At 36.9% G+C, this 18,130-nt stretch overlaps 1 protein-coding gene across 1 annotated transcript; it reads right to left on the bottom strand.

Moving 5' to 3' along the window:
• Window positions 1-1,196: 1,196 nt before the first annotated feature.
• On the bottom strand, window positions 1,197-2,738 carry LOC108981895. Its single transcript, XM_018953149.2, has 2 exons — window positions 2,354-2,738; window positions 1,197-1,638 (listed from the first exon to the last, which is right to left on the bottom strand). The coding sequence occupies exons 1-2, from the start codon at window positions 2,570-2,572 to the stop codon at window positions 1,426-1,428; spliced, it is 432 nt and encodes a 143-aa protein (XP_018808694.1). The 5' UTR covers window positions 2,573-2,738; the 3' UTR covers window positions 1,197-1,425.
• Window positions 2,739-18,130: the final 15,392 nt, after the last annotated feature.

The following is an 18,130-nucleotide window of genomic DNA, read 5'->3' as shown; positions in this document are numbered from 1 at the left end:
GAAGATGACATAAATTATTTCTTCCCTTTCCGAAGATAGGGACGATGAGGACATGAAAAGCTCTACAAAAGCGTCTTGAAGCAGTCAACCATGATGCATCTTTATTGGTGTGGCTTTCAGCCACAATAGAAAAAACCACCAGCTGGCAATCCTCTCCTTGATGTAGCCGAGGAACATAAATCCGGACCATTGCCGCTATAAGACTTCTTGGTTCCAAGATAACAAAGGGCGGAGTAGTGATACACTTACAACACATTTTACAACACATTGTACAACAATGTGTTAAATGAGGGGCATTATTGTAAAATCATATTATAAAAATAAGATGATTTTACAATAATGCCCCTCATTTAACACATTGTTGTACAATGTGTTGTAAAATGTGTTGTAGATAAATCATTTTCCTTCGAGAAATAATGTATCTTCTTTCATTCTTAAAACATTAAAGGTGTCAATATTGAAGCAGACCGCGAAGAAAATCGTCAGTGCCTTGGGACTCATCTTTATGGGAAACAGAGATAAGTCAATAGTGTAATCTATCTTGAACTACGATATGGACTGTAACATAAATTCCTTCAATAAAATTGAATTCATGATCAACTTGTAAGTCCTTTCAATTATCACTTCGATCAACTTGATTTAAAATAGTGTTAAAAAAAAGTATAAGAACAACTTTGTACTCATGTCCCTTCACCTGTTAATTACAAAATTTGTACCATCTAAGGTCACTGGCATTAGAAAAATTTGCATTTCCTAAACAATTTAATTCCACAAACTCTTCATTACCTCAATTTCCACGTAAAAAAAAACCAACTAGAACAGTTTTAAACATCCCACCCACTACTTTCAGACAAAAAAAAAAAAGTCAACATCGAAACGGTTTTCTCAATGCAAACATATTTCTACTCAGCTCACCACTTAAAAAAAATCATCTAAAATATCCTCCATGATTAAAAGAATTTTCCCCATCCAAACAAGCCCTAAGTTATAGAAAGCTCAATGGAGAACTCTCTCTCTCTCTCTCTCTCTCTAATTAGGTAGATGAATGCAGATTTATTAGGTAGTTTTTGTAATGTGCTAGATCAGAGTACTGTCTTGTCCTCTTCGATTACCTCTTCAAGCATCAAGGCTTCCACAAATACAGACTACAAAGATAAGGGGAGTTTGAGCGGGTCTAGGGGGATATCAATCATCACTAGTTTCAATGGCATTTTAGTACACACAGCTGCCCTATTAGGACTCCAACAAGTCTTTATTTAAGTATATAGATAATGTACTACTATTCTTGTGGAAAAGAACGAAGATGTCTAAGAAACGGAAATAAAACTCTTAATTGAAATGCAGTAGACCAAAATTAGAAAAGGATTATAACCGTTCAAAAGATTCAATACTTCAAGTCCATGCAGAAAATGTTGGAACTGCATCCTACTTTTTCTTCTTTGAGCCCTTCTTTTTTGCCTTCCCTTTCACGTTGCCCATTTGTTGTTTGCTATCTTCAGAGGTTGCGTTCATGCCTCCTTGATGGTTGAATTGTGGGGATAGCAATTTGGCAATCTCTGGGAGACCAACTCTGTCTTTCCCTTGTAACATTTTATTCAAGTTATCCTCCCAAATATTGTCCTTCTTGATACCAGGGCTCTACAAGGTAAAGTAGATATGTCAAGCCACCAAAGAAGATCAATTCAATATGTAACAATTGAATATGTATTGGTTTTAGAAAAATATAAACAGGGAAAACCATCAATCAACCACATGTTCAAACAAATTGTTCATTGGATTTAAGCAATCACCAGTCAGTATTTCCCACAATGCTCTTCAGGAATCTCATAAAAAAACCCAATCTGTAGTTAAAACATTATTTTAATGTATGTGTATTGCTATTTTTTATGCGAGTTGATAAGTTGGTCAATGGAAGTTGATAAATTGTATCACAAACAAAAAGTGTATCAAGTGAATATCACAAAGTCAATCGTAGCAAATGAACTAAAAACAGAAATTGAATTGGAATAAGATAAAATCTCTCAACTCTGTCAGCCACATTAATTTCTCCCGCTATTCATCCTGTCTAAAATCAACTCTTTTTGAGTACCATAGATATAAGTTTTGTTCAGTTTCGACAACAAACCAAGAGAACAAATCAAAGTCCAAAATGTATATTTAAGGCCATATCTTCAACCAATACTATTCATCTACAAAAATAATAATAAAATTAGATGAAAGAATTAGATTATAATCATTTCTGACAGTCTGAAACAGAAATTTCATCAAACAGTTGGAAAGCAAAACAAGAAAACCTAACCAAAACACATTACTGGGAAGATATATAGTTCTTCAGAGCGATAGAGAGAAAGACCCTGAAAGTGTAGAGCCTGAGGAACTTGGAGATTAACAAGGCGTTTTGAGAACGAGAGGAGTGAGGAATGCCGAGGAACTTGCGGAACTCCGAGGAAGCAGTCTTAGGATTGATCGCTTTGGCTATCTCTTTGGGAATGGAATTATGGGCTTTGGTGCTCATGCTTCTGCTTCCTGCTCCCAAAACCCTAACTGCCATACCCGCCATTCCCATCCCCATGGTTTTCTAGTTTTCAGGCTTTCTTTTCCTCTCTGCTCATGAGTTTCCCCGTAAATTTCAACCCCCGACTCCCCGAGTCCCCTCCCCTCTCCGCTTTTATTTCGCTTGTCTTGAATTACAAAAAGGAAATAAATAAAAATTAAATACAAAGAAAATGATTTATCCTAATTTATTTTTACAAATCATTTCATCATATATAATTATCATAATATTTTTTAAATTTTTACGTAAAATATAATAAATAATTTAATTTTTTTAAATTTAAAAATAAAATAAAATTAAAAATTATATTATAATAATATTTTATTCAACTTTTATTTTATCTCATCTATATAAATATACGTGACCTTAAACAATTTCATACATTTTTAAGAAAATTTGGAAAAGTTTCAAATCTATAAAGTCAGTGGAATTTAGACACCTTAATAGTCTATCTATCCTTATTCTAATTAAAAAAGTTTAATTGTCTCGTAACCCTAAAGATTACTATTCATTCTGAGTAGTCCACTATGAAATCGTAAATAAAATTTAAATTTATTTAATTATAAAAATCACTATATTTTATCAAATTCCTCTGCATATAATCTCTATAATTTTTTATTATCTGCATAATTTCAATAAGTACTGATCCAAGTTTTTTTGCTCATTAGGCCACATCAGCCTTTATCATTTATTCATTCAAATAATATTATAGTCTTCCAATCATTCTATTATTGTTCAATTTCTAATGATTAATTACTCTTTCTTAGTAGCTAATTAATCTTTTCTAATGATTACGAAGAAAAAGACTATATAGTTCCATTTTAGTTTGTTAGTCTCTGTAACATATGTAATTTACAAATCTCTATATATATTTCTCCATGTAGGAGCTCTACTCTTATTAAGCTAATGCATCCACTCTTGCATTAAACGATCCTTGGGTTTGGTCATTTAAATTAAAACTACTTGAAGACAATTTAGAATCTTAAAGGTTTAGAACCGTTTCGAATGTTTCCTTCTATAATGTATACATTTTTTGAAGTAGAAGCTTGGTTCTTATTGAGCCACATCATCCATCCACTCTTGAACTAGTAAGATCATTAGCATTGGTTTATACATATGCATATACAAAATCACTTCTTTTACATAACCATTTTGCCATTTAAGTAAAATTTTCACATTGACTTATACATATTTTAGACAGAATAATAATAAAATATTATTATTTTATTATTAATAATTTTTTGCTAAAATCAATTTTTTATATATATATTTTACAATTAGCATCCACTACATACATTTGACATTAATAATACAAATGTAATAATAAAAAATATAATTTTTTATATATTATATTAAAAATATAATATAACGAAAAATATATATATATAATATATTATAACAATAAAATGAATGTGCATGTGAATGTTTGTTGTGTTGTTGAATGAGAGAGAAAAAGAAATGATTGTGAAAGAGAGAATGTGAGGAGAGAGAAATAATGATTAAAATATGTTTTATAGAGTGAATAGTGGTTATCCAAATTTAGATAAGCACTGTTCATAACTAGCTAAATATTTGGATATGTATAAGCCAATGTAGAGAATTTTAGGATTATATTATGCAAATATGATTTTGCATATACATATGCATAGACCAATGTGGATGCTCTTAAATGTTGTTCAACTGAGCTGTGTTTTATCTCAGTCCAATCCAAAACCCCTGATAACCGGGTTACGGTTGCAATTTTTGACCTAAGTATATACCGGACCAAAAAACTGCATCACCTTACCTGGCCTTATCCGCATCAGGTATGTGTATGACACCCGGGTATCGAGTTTTATATAAAAATAAATAAAATTAGTATCAACACGATATCATTTTGATAAACCAAAACAACGTCATTCTATTATTGATTATAATTTAACTTGTTCTGGTTACCACCCCCACCCTCTCTCTCTCTCTCTCTCTCATGCCAAAACGACATCATTTCTCTCTCGTCGGATGTTTTGATCACCAACTTTGAGTGAGGCTGTAATGCCCGGTCCCGCAAGAGTCAGAGAGTTATTTCCTGTCACTAACACTCACAATTTAACAATATAATTATAGACTCCAAATTCTCAATATCATAAAAATATTTCAATTCAAACTAATTTCCTTAATATAACCAATTTTCCAAAATGTCAAGTCATCATAACACAATAAAATTTTTTTAATAAAAATCACTAATAATCATCGAAAACTTTCTATACTTAATCCACTACTCTTAAATCATCTCACCCAAAGCTTCAAAATTTTGATCCCCAGCTGGAATATTCAAAATCATCTGAAAAATATTATGAAGATTAAGGGGGTGAGTTATCAACAACTCAGCAAGCAGAGAGCATATACTAGCATGTAAACATGAACATTTACAAAGTTCGGTATGCAGAATAAAAAATTTGTTTTCAGAATGCAGAAACAACATATTTACTTTCGAAATGCATAAACAAAATTTAAAATAAAAAAACTTGTTCCCAAAAGGAAAATCCTTTGGCATATCCAAACTGAAACATTAAATTTATATCATCTCATAGCATCACATCGGGATAAATATCATGTTTAACCCCCGTTGGTAGGGTTATAAACCACCATTATACTCGTGGCTGGGCCGAATACCATGTTTCACCCCCGTGATAGGGTTATAAACCACCATTATACCTGTGGCTGGGTCGTATTCCATGTTTCACCCCCGTGGTAGGGTTATAAACCAACATTATACCCGTGGCTGGGCCGTAACAGAAACAGAATGGAACATCATCGGAACTAGATCATATTCAGATATAGAATCATAACTTCAGGTCAAGGTTTTCAGATGGCACATCATATAAAAACAAAATACTTAATAGTTTCAGATCATTTCACATGTTTGAAATAAACAAAATCAAAACATCTTCATTTATTCATAGCAAAAACTTTTAGATTTTCATATTCAATCTTTGTACATAGTTCAGAAACAGAATGCACAAAAATTAGCTCATATCTGCACCAGTCATAACAGAAAATATTTTCTCTTATATAGAATTTATGCATATGCAAAACAAACATCTGAGGTCGTTTTTATATTTCTTTTAAAAAATAAACATATATATTTTCAAAGTCAACCTTATTTCATTTCGTTTATACAAAACTAGTATATGAACCCCGTTTACCTGGACTTTTTATTTTTTCTGAATCTTTCCACAATCGTGTCGAAAGAATACCAATCGTCACCTATACAGAATACTAAACGTTACTAAACTTCTAAAAAATAACTGTTAAAACTCTTCATCTACTTAAATTCATACTACAGAAATAGCTTTTGATAACTATCTAGTTATCAGGAATCTAATAAATATATTATCATTAAAAAAAAATCTTAACTTATTATAAAGTAATTTTATCAAATATGACAAAACAACTTAAATTCTTTCTGAAAATTAACTTAATCATATTTAAATTCATATCTCTATAAACTATTATTAAAATGATAATTTAATACATCCAACATATAATCTAGTAATAATAATAAATTTCTTAAGCAATAATAATTCATAAAATATTCAAATTCAAATAATATAAACAATAAAACACTCATTTAGTAAAATATACTTAAATCAATTTTAAAGCATTTAGAATAAAAATAAAATCGTATTATTTACTGATCAAAATAGTTATAACAATTATTACTATATAACTAAAATTATAGATCTTTAAATATTATCTATATGAAATTATAATTTCACCCTAAACATGACCCACATGAAACATCTCAAATAAATCAAACTCAATATCAAAATAAACATCAAATGGCAAGAACGCATACTGACTTATAAACTAGTTGTAGTAATATAAATATATTAAAACAATTTCCTTACAACTACTATACGATATAAAGTATTAAAAGTGATTTATTTATACTATTGAACAAATCTTAGGTAGGGACCAAAAACTAGAAACGGAACTACTTATGAAAATGAGAACAAAATACTTGAGAAATACAAAACCGTGCGATAAAGGTTAGGCTCATCGAGAGAAAAGACCAGGGGTGACGGAAGCGGTGTTTGGCTAGGTCGATGGTGTACGACGCGGTCAGCACTGAGAGAGAGAGAGAGAGAGAGAGAGAGAGAGAGAGAGAGAGAGAGATGGAACGTCCCGAGAGAAAGAGGGGGAGGGAGTTATGGACCGTGCAATGGGGGCTATAGTCCGACCGTAGAATCTTGCTTCGTGATCTGTGGTGGCTCCACTAGCAGGTTCACAGTTGGGCTACAACGCACGAACGGCAAGTGACAGGGCAGCTTGCATGGAAGCAAAGTTAGAAGGAAAGCATGCTCTGTTTTTGGCAAGTGGAAACAGAGGCCTCTTAGCTTGCGATGGTGGCTTGGGTTTCATGGGGAAGGGTGGCGGCAAGGTGGAGCTCCCGTCGTGAACTGGTGGCTGGAGCCGAGGGAACGTGGGAGGCTTGCATGGTAGTGGTGTGTACGAGGCAGTGGTTGGGTGGTGCGAGTCCGTGGGGTGGTTTTCGTTTGAGGACACGGAGGCAATGGGCAGTGGGGGCTGTCCCATCGTGCTGCAGCTAGGCACGACTGGTGGCTTCCAACTGTGGTCTGGTGGGGTGTTGGGAGGCGGATGGTTGGCAGGAGGCTGGGCTTCAGTGCTTGGTGGTTCATGGTAGTGGTGTTGTGGCTTAGTCATTGGGTTGGCAAAAGAGGTAGGAGCATGCGGCACACAGTGGTGTTCACCATGGTGTTCACCATGGTGGTTAGTGGTCTGCAAGGGCGTCTCACGGTGCCAGCGTGGTGGTTGTGGGGTTGACAAGGTGAGCAGTGGCTCGCTGGTCCATCTGTGAAAGCCGAAGGTTGGCGTGATGGTGGTTGTGCGGAATGGTTGGCGATGTCACAACGGTGAGTGATGGCCCCGGGCTACGGTGCCTGAGTGATGGACGAAAACAAAATAAAGAATAGAACTAAAAAATAGAAAGGAAGTTCAAATTGCCTAGAGGTGGAAATAATGGAGATTTGGGTGGAGAAATTTTCGAGAGTGCAAAAACTAAAAGTGAAAAAACGACGGAAGGATAAAATGCATGCGTAAAGATAAAGCTCATCTCAAACGACGTCGTGGTTGCGTGAAAAATAGGGAAGAAAAATTGGGGAAGTTTATCGGGGCTGGGGGAGGCAGGAGGGAAAAGAAAGGGAAGGAAAAAAAAATCCAAAGGCCAAGGTGTTACAGAGGCCTTTCCCACCAAATAAAGAGTAATGTTAAAGAAGAGGTTCGACTGTGTTGAGGGGCAACCTGTGTGCTTGAGTGGGGCTAGACTTGGCAGGAGGGGTGCTTGACCGTGTTGAGGGAGGCGAACCTGAGTGCTCGAGTGTGGTTGGTCCCAGAAGGAGAAATGTTCGACTACGCTTCTGTTGCGGGAGCCATACTTGACCGCTCTGCTATGGCGGAATGCATAGCTCGACCGTAATGTTGTAGCAGGAGGAGTACTTGACCACTCTGTTGTGGTGGGAGACAAAGCTTGTCTGCATTGTTGTGGGGAGCGCGATGCTCCACTGCATTGCTATGACGGGAGATGTACTCGACAACCCTCTAAGCTTGCTCGTGGGATAGAATGGCAGGAGATGTATGTTTCGTTCTCACTGCCCGCACTTGTGCATGGTGCAACCTAACATCATGCCCAAATTTCACCCCTCATTTTCTCAGTCGTAACCTTTGGCTGTTAGTTTCCATTCATTAACCGTGGCTCCTAGTCGTTGGTGTGACATGATTATATTTGTATGCATTGCACTCCCATAAAATTATCTCCACCTATACGTGTTGGTCAATAGCACAAAAGGCTCGTTGTGCTTTTCTTCCAAGTATTCATGATCTTTACTACGCTCGGGAAGTGGCAAGCTTCGTAATGTACTCCTGACCATGGCTACACACAAGAAGTGAAGGGAGACCGTGAGCAAGCCCTATGCTTGCCCGAGGTTACCCATCGTTGGTGAACTCATTAGCCGACTCATCGCTTCTAATGGGCGAGCTAGCTTTGTTTCATGACCTGGTGAGGATCTCGTTGCCTGCGAAAGAGTGGCAAGCTAATTTCCTATGTACTTCATGTTGCAAGGAACTCATTTCCCACCACAAGGGTGGCAGGCTGGCTTCTGTGCGTGCTGTAGTGCTACCAAGAATCGTTGGCCGCCACAATGGTGGCAAGCTTAAAGCTTTTGTTCTAGCAGAGTCAATGTGGCTAGCGAAGGTGTTGTTAGATGTTGCTATGTGGCGAGCTTCTTCACTGTGTGGCCTACTGCCACCCAAGACCAGTTCTTACAAAAGATCTTTACTAGGTTACATGGGGCCATAAATTGTGGGTCGTCGGCCTCGAGTTTTAACATGGTGATTCTCACGGCTCTGTGACAGAAAATGCTGACGATTCAGGCTGGGCTTCCTTGGGTGAGGGAATTCCCTTGGCGGGCAAGGTATCTTGAGGCAAAGAACTCCCTTGGCTAGCAAAGCTTCAATGGGCGGGGAACTTCCTTGGTTGGCATTATGATGGTGACAAGCACATCTAAGGCATTGAACTCTTCCAGGACGAGCAAAGGTGGTGATCAATCTCACTTGGCGAGCATTATGATGGTGAGGAGCACAGCTAAGGCAGTGACCTCATCCAAGGCAGGCAAATGTTCTTAGTGGGCAAGCCCAACGGGCGACTGACTCTTCTAGGCAACGTGGTGGAGCAACTACGGTTTAGTGATGCAACCGTGAATGGTAGCTTGATCAAGTTACGTGTGGGGACTTTCATGTGGATGCTCAACCTGATGACGACGATTGATATGTGAAGACTTCTCATTGTGGTGCTTAAGTTGGAGCTAGGCAGGCTAGACGTGGTGATAACTGCAGTGTCGCAGTGGATGTGCATGGCAGTTAATAGTGCTTTGTTTTGGTATCATAAAATAGTGGATTACTGTATTAAAACTTGAGCAAAGGGCAATGGAAATCCTAAATGTAACTAGTGGCCTGTGTATTCTAGAAGATCATCTCGGAAGAGATTGAACAGGTGATAAAGAAGTGTTTGGAATAGATTTTGTATTAACATAAGGAGATGGAGTGGAAACAGATTGATTAGGAGTGGAAATAGATTGATCAAAATGATCAAAAACAGGTTTAGGAAGAACACGAGAAGAAGCTTGTAGAGAAGTAATATTGTGAAGTCATGGATTGAAAAGGAAAGATGTGTTCATGGAAAACAACATCTCAAGAAACAAAAATTATGTGGCTATCAAGATCATAAAGTTTGTAGTCTTTAATTGCAAGAGGGTAGCCAAGAAAAATACATCTCCTAGCTCGAGGGGCAAATTTGGATCTATTATGAGCTAGTGTGGAGGTATAGCAAAGAGAACCAAAAACCCTGATATGAGAATATGTAGGTGGTTTTTGGAGTAGTAATTCATATGGAGTTTTTTTTTTTTCCAACAAAGATGAAGGAATTTTATTGATCAAATAGACTACAGTAAGAATGAAATCTGACCAAAAAGTCAATGGAACATAGTATTGAAAAAGAAGGCCACGAGCAATATTGAGAATGTGCTGATGCTTTCTTTCAACCACTGAGTTTTGCTGAGGAGTGGCTACACAAGACAATTGATGAACTATGCCTTTAGAATAGAGGAATTGAAGCATAGCAAACTCACTACCATTATCAGTACGAATGGTTTTTATTTTAGAATCAAACTGATTTTCAACCATAGTAATAAAATGCTGCAATAATACTCGAGTATCAGATTTGCATTTCAATAAGTAAACCGAAGTGCTACGAGAATAGTCATCTACTATGGTCAAGAAATACTTAAAACCATCCAATGACTGAGATTGAAAAAGACCCCAAATACCACAATGTATAAGCTGAAAAGGACAAGAAGAACTATGTTGACTTTGTGAAGGAATGGTAACCTTTTATGTTTGGCAAGTGGACAAACAGAACAAGGTATGGTAGTATTAATAGAAACAGTGGGTACAATAGTGGAGGGGAAATATATTCACATAAGGTATTGCGCCCATATTATGAACCTTATTGTAAATGATGGGCTAAAAGATTGTGATGATTCAATCACAAGGGAACACAATGCATTTAAGTATGTTAGATCATCTCCAGCAAGAATGGAAAAATTCAAAAAGTGTATAGAGAATGAGAAAATCAGTTGTTCCAAAATTGTGTGCATTGATGTTCCCACCAGATGGAACTCCACTTATCTCATGCTAGAAGTTGCAAAAATATTTCAAAAGCTATTTTTGCAATTGAAGAATGATGATGGTTATATTTGTCACTATTGTTGTAGTGTGAGGTTGAGCTTTCAAACTCTAGTGATTGGGTGAGAGTTAAAATAATGGTTAAATTTATGAAGATTTTTTATGATGCTACTATGAAACTTTCTGAATCTTCGCATATCACATCTAATGCATATTTCCAAAATTTTTGTGGCATCCAATCAAATTTATAAAAAAAATGAGACAAAGTAATGATCTAGTGTTGAGATGTATGGCTAGGAGCATAAAGAGTAAGTATGACAAATATTGGAGATCAATTGAAAAGACTAACTTGATGATATTCACTGATGTTGTTCTTGATCCATTTTTTGTTCAAAAAAATATATGGTGGTAATTTAGTTAAAGAAATAATTGCAAAAGTGAAACAATTGATGATTGATATGCACAGGGAGTATAGTGTTATGTATAGGAGTTCAAATGGAGTTTCATACTCTGAGCTTCCTTCCTTAGTTGATCCTAATATGATTGATTCTGATTCTCCGTAGAGTTTTTGAGTTGAGTATGAGCAAAAAATTATTGAATGTAATTTGAGGAACAAATCGAAGATTGATCAATACTTAGAACATGGTTGTGAGGCACAAGTTCCAAATTTTGATATTTTGGATTGGTGGAAGATCAACGAAATAAAATATCCTATTTTGGTGAGAGTTGCACAGGATGTAATGATCATTCCTGTTTATATTGTTTCTTCTGAGCTAGCCTTCAGTACGTGTGCTTGACCCATTTCATTGTTTATTATCTCCAAAAATAGTTGAGGCACTCATTTGTACTCAACATTGGTTAAAAGATCCAATACCCATTGATCTCCATGCCTCATTGGACAATGTTGAAAGTTTTGAGGCATAATTGAGTAATGAACATATTTCTTAAACTTTTTCATAATGTTTATTTTTCTATCACGTAACAATCATTATTTTTTCAGAGTTTGATCCAAAATCAAGCTTTATTTATGTTGATGAAGAGTGACTCAAGGCTTAGCACATGGTAGCCATGTTTTTTTTTTTTTGATAAGGAAAACACATGGTAGCCATGTTAGCTGATCCAAGAAAAACTCTATTATTGTTGTTATTCTTGCGTGCTTCTTCTCCCAATCCAAACTGACATTTGAATTTCTTTATAACATGGTTGACCGTCGTAGTGAGCTGGGAACAAGAATTCCACTTTATCTGGATGATAAACATGGAGATAGAGTTCCAGCAGATGGGCTAGTATCCATAGATGTATGAAGCGAGTTCCAGGCCGAATTTTTAGTGTATTTTGTCTCCATAAACATGTTGTTATTTTAAATTCTTTTTTGTTGTTGTTCTTGACTATTTAAATGCTTTATTGATCAAGTTTGATCTCTTTTTTTGTAATGAAACTACATTGTCATTTACAAGGAAAATTCCTATAGGGCGTTGCAAAATAAGTACCGCTCTATGTAACCATTTCAGAATTTCCGTTTTTGGTATGGCAATGAGTTTGGCCCCATTTTGATTTCGTTGGTAGTTTAGCATCCTCTTGTTTCAACTAAAATATTGATAATGGCTTTACATAGACGTGTTTCCTTCAATTTATCATAGTTGTCATTTCTTTAGTTTGGCTAATGAGGATGGTACTCCTTTGGATGGGAAGAGTCCTGCAGGCTACAAACCGGAACCTAAGAGCACTTAAATATGTAAAGCTGGAAAATATACTTTCTTGTTTATGCAGCATAGTACTCCTTTGGATGGGAAGAGTCATATACGTTCTTGTTTATACAGCATCCGTTTCCTTCGCTAAAAAATAAAATGTTGTTTAACAATCATCTGGAAAGGATAGAGAAAGGATGGCATAGTACTCCTTCGATCCAAAGAAGCTGAAATTTAAGCAAATATTAAAACGATTCATATAAAATTAAGCATGCTTAATTACATCTTGATCACATTGTTTTCTCAGAATTTCCCAAAATAAAATCCTAAAGAAAGCACCCAGCCTATGGAAATTACTAAACCTACATTGACCCTCTCAAACTTTCTTTTGCACATCTCGGGCTCTATTTCTAGTCGATGTCGAGTTGTTTGGATATTCATTGCTAGTTGTATCTTTTGCAGTTTGGTTTTTAATCGGTTGATTCTTTTCTTGCTATATGGTAGTATTTTTGGGTCATACCAACAATAAAACCCTCAAGAATGCCCAGCCTGTAAAATCGACCAACATATATTAACAAACAAAGATTACCAATCATTTCTTAGCAAACAAGAGTACCAATAAATAACATACCTTAAAGTTTTGGCAACTGAACTATCAACCCAACAATTACACCCCAATAAAATTTTGAGAAATTTCAGCCCCAACAATTACACCCCAGAAATATTTTCAGAACTTTCAACCTCGCAGTTACACCAACAACGATTACAACAATATGATAAAATCAATATCATCGTAAGCTTCCAAAAATAAAACCTATCTCCTACCTTCACATCGCTCCAATAGCCTCTATTTCTAAACTAACAAATGATTGATTAGTGGTGGTTATAGGTGGTTAGGAATAGGAACAACTGCTAAATTAAGGAGTGCAAGAGATAAATGACATTATTGTATTGAATTCATACATGATAATATTCAAAAGTAGGAGGAGCCAGAGTAGGAAGAGTCATGAGTGGAGTTTGTTTGAAAGCGAATTTTAGAACCAATCTCAATTGAATTTTTGTATTGTTAACTAAAATATATGAAACAAAACAGAAATTCAAGGCGAAGGAAACTCCATTTTGGTGCAGATAATGACTATGAATGAACTTGTCTACCGAACTCTGGATGTTATTTACAGACCATGATTTTTGCATTCATGGGTTATATTCTATATTAGATGATTTATTCTTGAAGAAAGCTTAAATGCAAGATGCAGCAAGTTTTTCTTTTTGCTCCCAAATACAAGATGGATTGGATGATTCTCTCCAAAATTAAGCTGTTTTTCTCCTCTTGAAATACATTCTATAATTTCCTAAATGCCAAATTGACAATGGCACAAGTTGAATACTCTCCTAAATTATAATCCAAGTTTAGAAATCTAAACAGTTTTTCTCCATATATTAGCAGACAAAAATCCATATCTTAGCAAACTAAATTGTTCTACTCCTCTTGAATTTTATATACATTCTATAATTTTATAAACTACTATAACCTAAGGCCAATTCAGCAGAAAATTTCTTAAACTACTTTGAATTCAAAGTAGGACACATATCTTAGCAAACATATCACATTTGAAGGATCATTCCTACAAGAAGAATTAAAATAGAGAATAGATCACATAATAGCTACAGAATAACAACCTTGGTTTTTATGTGAGGGAACTCAGACCACGGTGTAAATGGAGATCTGTTCCACGGTAACAACCAATGGCAATGATAGGTTCAATGGTGAGGGGGTTAGCCTTAGGCTTTGGGGAGTCCAATAGAGGGGAGGCAGCAGATCTGAAATGACAGATGGAGAGGGTGGACGGGAGGGATGGAGGTGACGGTGGCTCAATGGTGAGGGGCTTCGATTTTGTTATGTGCGACTATGAATTGTAATAATAAATCTGGCCAATATAAGGTGCCAATAACCTCCCTTACACAATATTTGAATAAAACACTCGATATTTCATTAATGGACTCAAACAAACTTAAATAGAAGACACAAAGTAGCTGAATAACTGCCTCTAACCAACATGACCCAACATGGCCCAATACCCCCTACAGACTTGACCAAGTCTTAGTAGACTGATTAAATAACCCATGGCTTATTAGCCCATGACCTACGACCGGACTCCACAATTCAAATAAGACTCAAAGGACCACAAAATTACACTCATGCCATAATATAAATTAATCCTAAACAACCCTAACTCGTAACCCTAACATTCTGACTTCCCTCCTTGTTCATTGCTACACTTCTAACATTCCTTCCCCCTTCAAAAGATCTTGCCCACAAGATCAGGATATTGCCTTCACAGAACATCGATGTCTTCCCAAGTAGCATCTTCGGCGGTTGCCCCTTTCCATTGGACCAGTAGTTCAGTTCCAGCCCTATGCCCCTTATTCACAAGCCTCCGTTGTAGAATGAGTTCTGGTTTAGGAACTAGGGTTCCTTCGGGGGTTACTTGCGGAAGCGTCGGTATAGGCTGGATTTGATCTCTGACGTGTTTTTTGAGACATGAAACATGGAAGGTGGGGAAGATCTGAGATTCTTTGGGGAGATCTAGCATATAAGCAACTTTCCTGATTTTTCGAAGGATCTGGAAAGGGCCATAGTAGCAAGGTGACAACTTCAAATTTCGTTGCATGGCTACGGACATTTGACGATAGGGTTTCAACCTCAGGTAGACCCAGTCCCCTTCCTCAAACTCCCTTTCGGTTCTCTTCTTATCCACATAGTGCTTCATTTTGTTTTGTGCATCTTGCAGATTTTCCTGTATTAGTTTTGCTATGAAGTCCCTGTTTCGAAGCTCCTCCTCCACTGCTTGCACACAAGTCGTTCCTGGTTCGTAAGGCAATATTTTGGGTGGAGGTTGTCCATAGACAGCCTCATATGGTGAGATATGAATAGAACTATGCCTTGTTGTGTTATAGATATATTCTGCCAGAGGTAACCATCTTTTCCAGTCCCTTGGCCTGTCACTGGAAAAACATTGTAAATAACACTCTAAACTTTTGTTTGTTACCTTTGTTTGCCCATCTGTCTGAGGATGGTAGGCAGAGCTCATTAATAGCTCTGTCTCGCATATTCAAAATAATTCTTTCCAAAACTGGCTTGTGAATATGGGATCTTTGTCACTGACTATGGTCTGGGGCATACCATGTAGCTTGAAAATATTCTCCATGAAAACCTTGGCTACTGATAGTGCTGTATAAGGGTGAGTTAGTGGAATAAAGTGAGCGTATTTGCTCAGTCTATGCACAACTACCAATATAACAGTTCGTCCCTTAGCTGGGGGTAATCCATCTATGAAGTCCATACTGATGTCATCCCAATTTCTCTGTGGTATAGGGAGAGGTTGAAGCAACCCCGCTAGGTGGAGGGTTTCAACCTTGTTCCTCTAGCATATATCTCATTCTCAAATGAAAGTCCTTGCATCACTGTGCTGCCCAGGCCAGAAAAATTCTCTTTTGACTCTTGAATTTGTCTTATGAACTCCTATGCGACCCGCTAATGGACTGCTGTGAAAATACTACAAGATCTGCTGTTGGAATGGCACGAGGGTTCCCAAGTGAAGCCTACCCTTGTAAAAGAGTAGCTCATTGCAAACTTGGTATACTGTTGAATCCAAGGTCCCTTGATGGTAAATGTTAATTAACCTCTGCAACATTGCATCTTGGTGGTAAGACTTTTTTAACTCATCTACCCATGTTGCTTTGATCATACTGATTGCTAGAATTTATGGGCTTGTGGTCATTAGAATTTTGTCTGGCTGGTTGGTGTTTGGTGGGTTAGGCTCTGTGTGGTGGGTTTGGGAGTGTGGATCTGTATTTCTGTTTGGGTGTTCTGAGTGGGGTAATTGGGACAAGGCATCAGCTACTGTGTTTGTCTTACCATTCTTGTATTCGACCACAAAATCATAGCCAAGTAGTTTGGAAACCCATTTATGTTGAGCCGGGGTACTCACCCTTTGTTCCAATAGGTATTTCAAGGCTTGTTGATCAGTGCATGCCTTGAAAGTTTGTCCGAGCAAGTAGTGTCTCCATTTCCTTATGGCCATTACTAGAGCAAGTAGTTCTTTCTCATATGTTGATAAAGAGAGACTCCTTCCCTTCAAGGCTTGGCTAAGATATGAAATAGGTTGTCCTTCTTACATGAGAACTGCTCCCAATCTTTCACCTGAGGCATCACACTCAGCAACAAAACATTTAGTAAAGTTAGGCAGCCTTAACACTAGGGGTGTCATCATAGCTTCTTTCAATTTCATAAAGGCTTGTTGAGCCTTTTCATTCCAACAAAAAGCATCCTTTTTTAGTAGAGCTGTCAAAGGGGCAGCAATCCCTCCTTAGTCTTGCACAAACTTTTTGTAATACCCTATGAGTCCCAAGAATCCCCTTAATGCCTTGAGATTCTTAGTTTCCTTCCAATCCTGCATTGCTGTAATTGTTTTAGGGTCAGCTTTCACCCCTTCACTGGAAATGATATGCCCGAGATACTTCACTTCCTTGCTTCCAAAAATACACTTTGATGCCTTAGCAAAAAATTGATGGTTCTTCATGACCTCTAGAACAGTTTGTAAATGTGTTAAATGATCCTGCAAATTTTTACTATAAACCAGGATGTCATCAAAAAATACCAGGACAAATTTCCTTAAGTATGGTCTAAACACCTGATTCATTAACCCTTGAAAGGTAGAGGGTGCATTAGTCACTCCAAAAGGCATGACCAGAAACTCATAGTGACCTTCATGGGTCCGAAAAGCAGTTTTTAGAATATCGTCAGAATTCATTCTAATATAGTGGTAACTTGAGCTCAAATCTAGCTTGGCAAAACACTTGAGCCCCGTGTAATTCATCCAGAAGTTCATCAATGTTGGGTATGGGATACTTATCCTTAACAGTGTCTTTGTTAAGAGTACGATAATCCACGTACATTCTCCACCCTCCATCAGCTTTTCTCACTAATAAAACTGGAAAAGAGTATGGGCTTTGGCTGCCCTTGATAATTCCACCCCTTAGCATCTCAGCTACCAATTTTTCAATTTCTTCCTTTTGGTAGTAGGGGTATCTGTAAGATCTTACACAAGTTGGTTTAGAACCACGTAAAAGGGTTATCTTGTGATCATGACTCCTTGGAGGGGATAAGCCACTAGGTTCCTCAAAAATGATTTTAAACTCGTCAAGAATCCCTTTTACAGCCACTGGTATGGATTCAGTGACTTCTGGTTTATTCCCCTCTAAAAATTGAACCCAAATTCCCTTAGCAGAATTTCCTCTCAAAGTTTTTACATACTCAGCCTCTTCAATTACTCTACTGGGTAATTGTATTCCTCTTAGTGTGGCAGTGTTATTCCCAAGTGAAAAACTCATAATCAGGTCATTGAAATTCCACACTACAGTCCCCAACATTTTGAGCCAGTCCATCCCTAAAACAACATCACATCCTCCCAAAGCTAGTAAGTATAAACTAGGAGTAATTTCTAAGCTTTGTAGTTGGAATGGGGCAGCCTTACAGAAACCAAGGCAAGGAAGGGTTGACCCATCAGCCAACTTGACTGACTGATTGGTGTTCTTCACTGGTAACTTAAGCTTTCCTTGCTACATTTGCATCAATAAAACTATA

The sequence above is a fragment of the Juglans regia genome, chromosome 2 (genome assembly GCF_001411555.2).
Source record: "Juglans regia cultivar Chandler chromosome 2, Walnut 2.0, whole genome shotgun sequence".
NCBI lineage: Eukaryota > Viridiplantae > Streptophyta > Magnoliopsida > Fagales > Juglandaceae > Juglans > Juglans regia.
This window is presented reverse-complemented; position numbering and strand designations above follow the sequence as displayed.

Bases quoted from the DNA above. Each gene is read 5' to 3' on its own strand.
- LOC108981895 (XM_018953149.2), bottom strand. From the start codon at position 2,572: ATGGGGATGGGAATGGCGGGTATGGCAGTTAGGGTTTTGGGAGCAGGA. The intron at 1,639-2,353 runs GTCTTTCTCTCT...TTTACCTTGTAG, and splicing joins TCAGGCTCTACACTTTCAGG to AGCCCTGGTATCAAGAAGGA.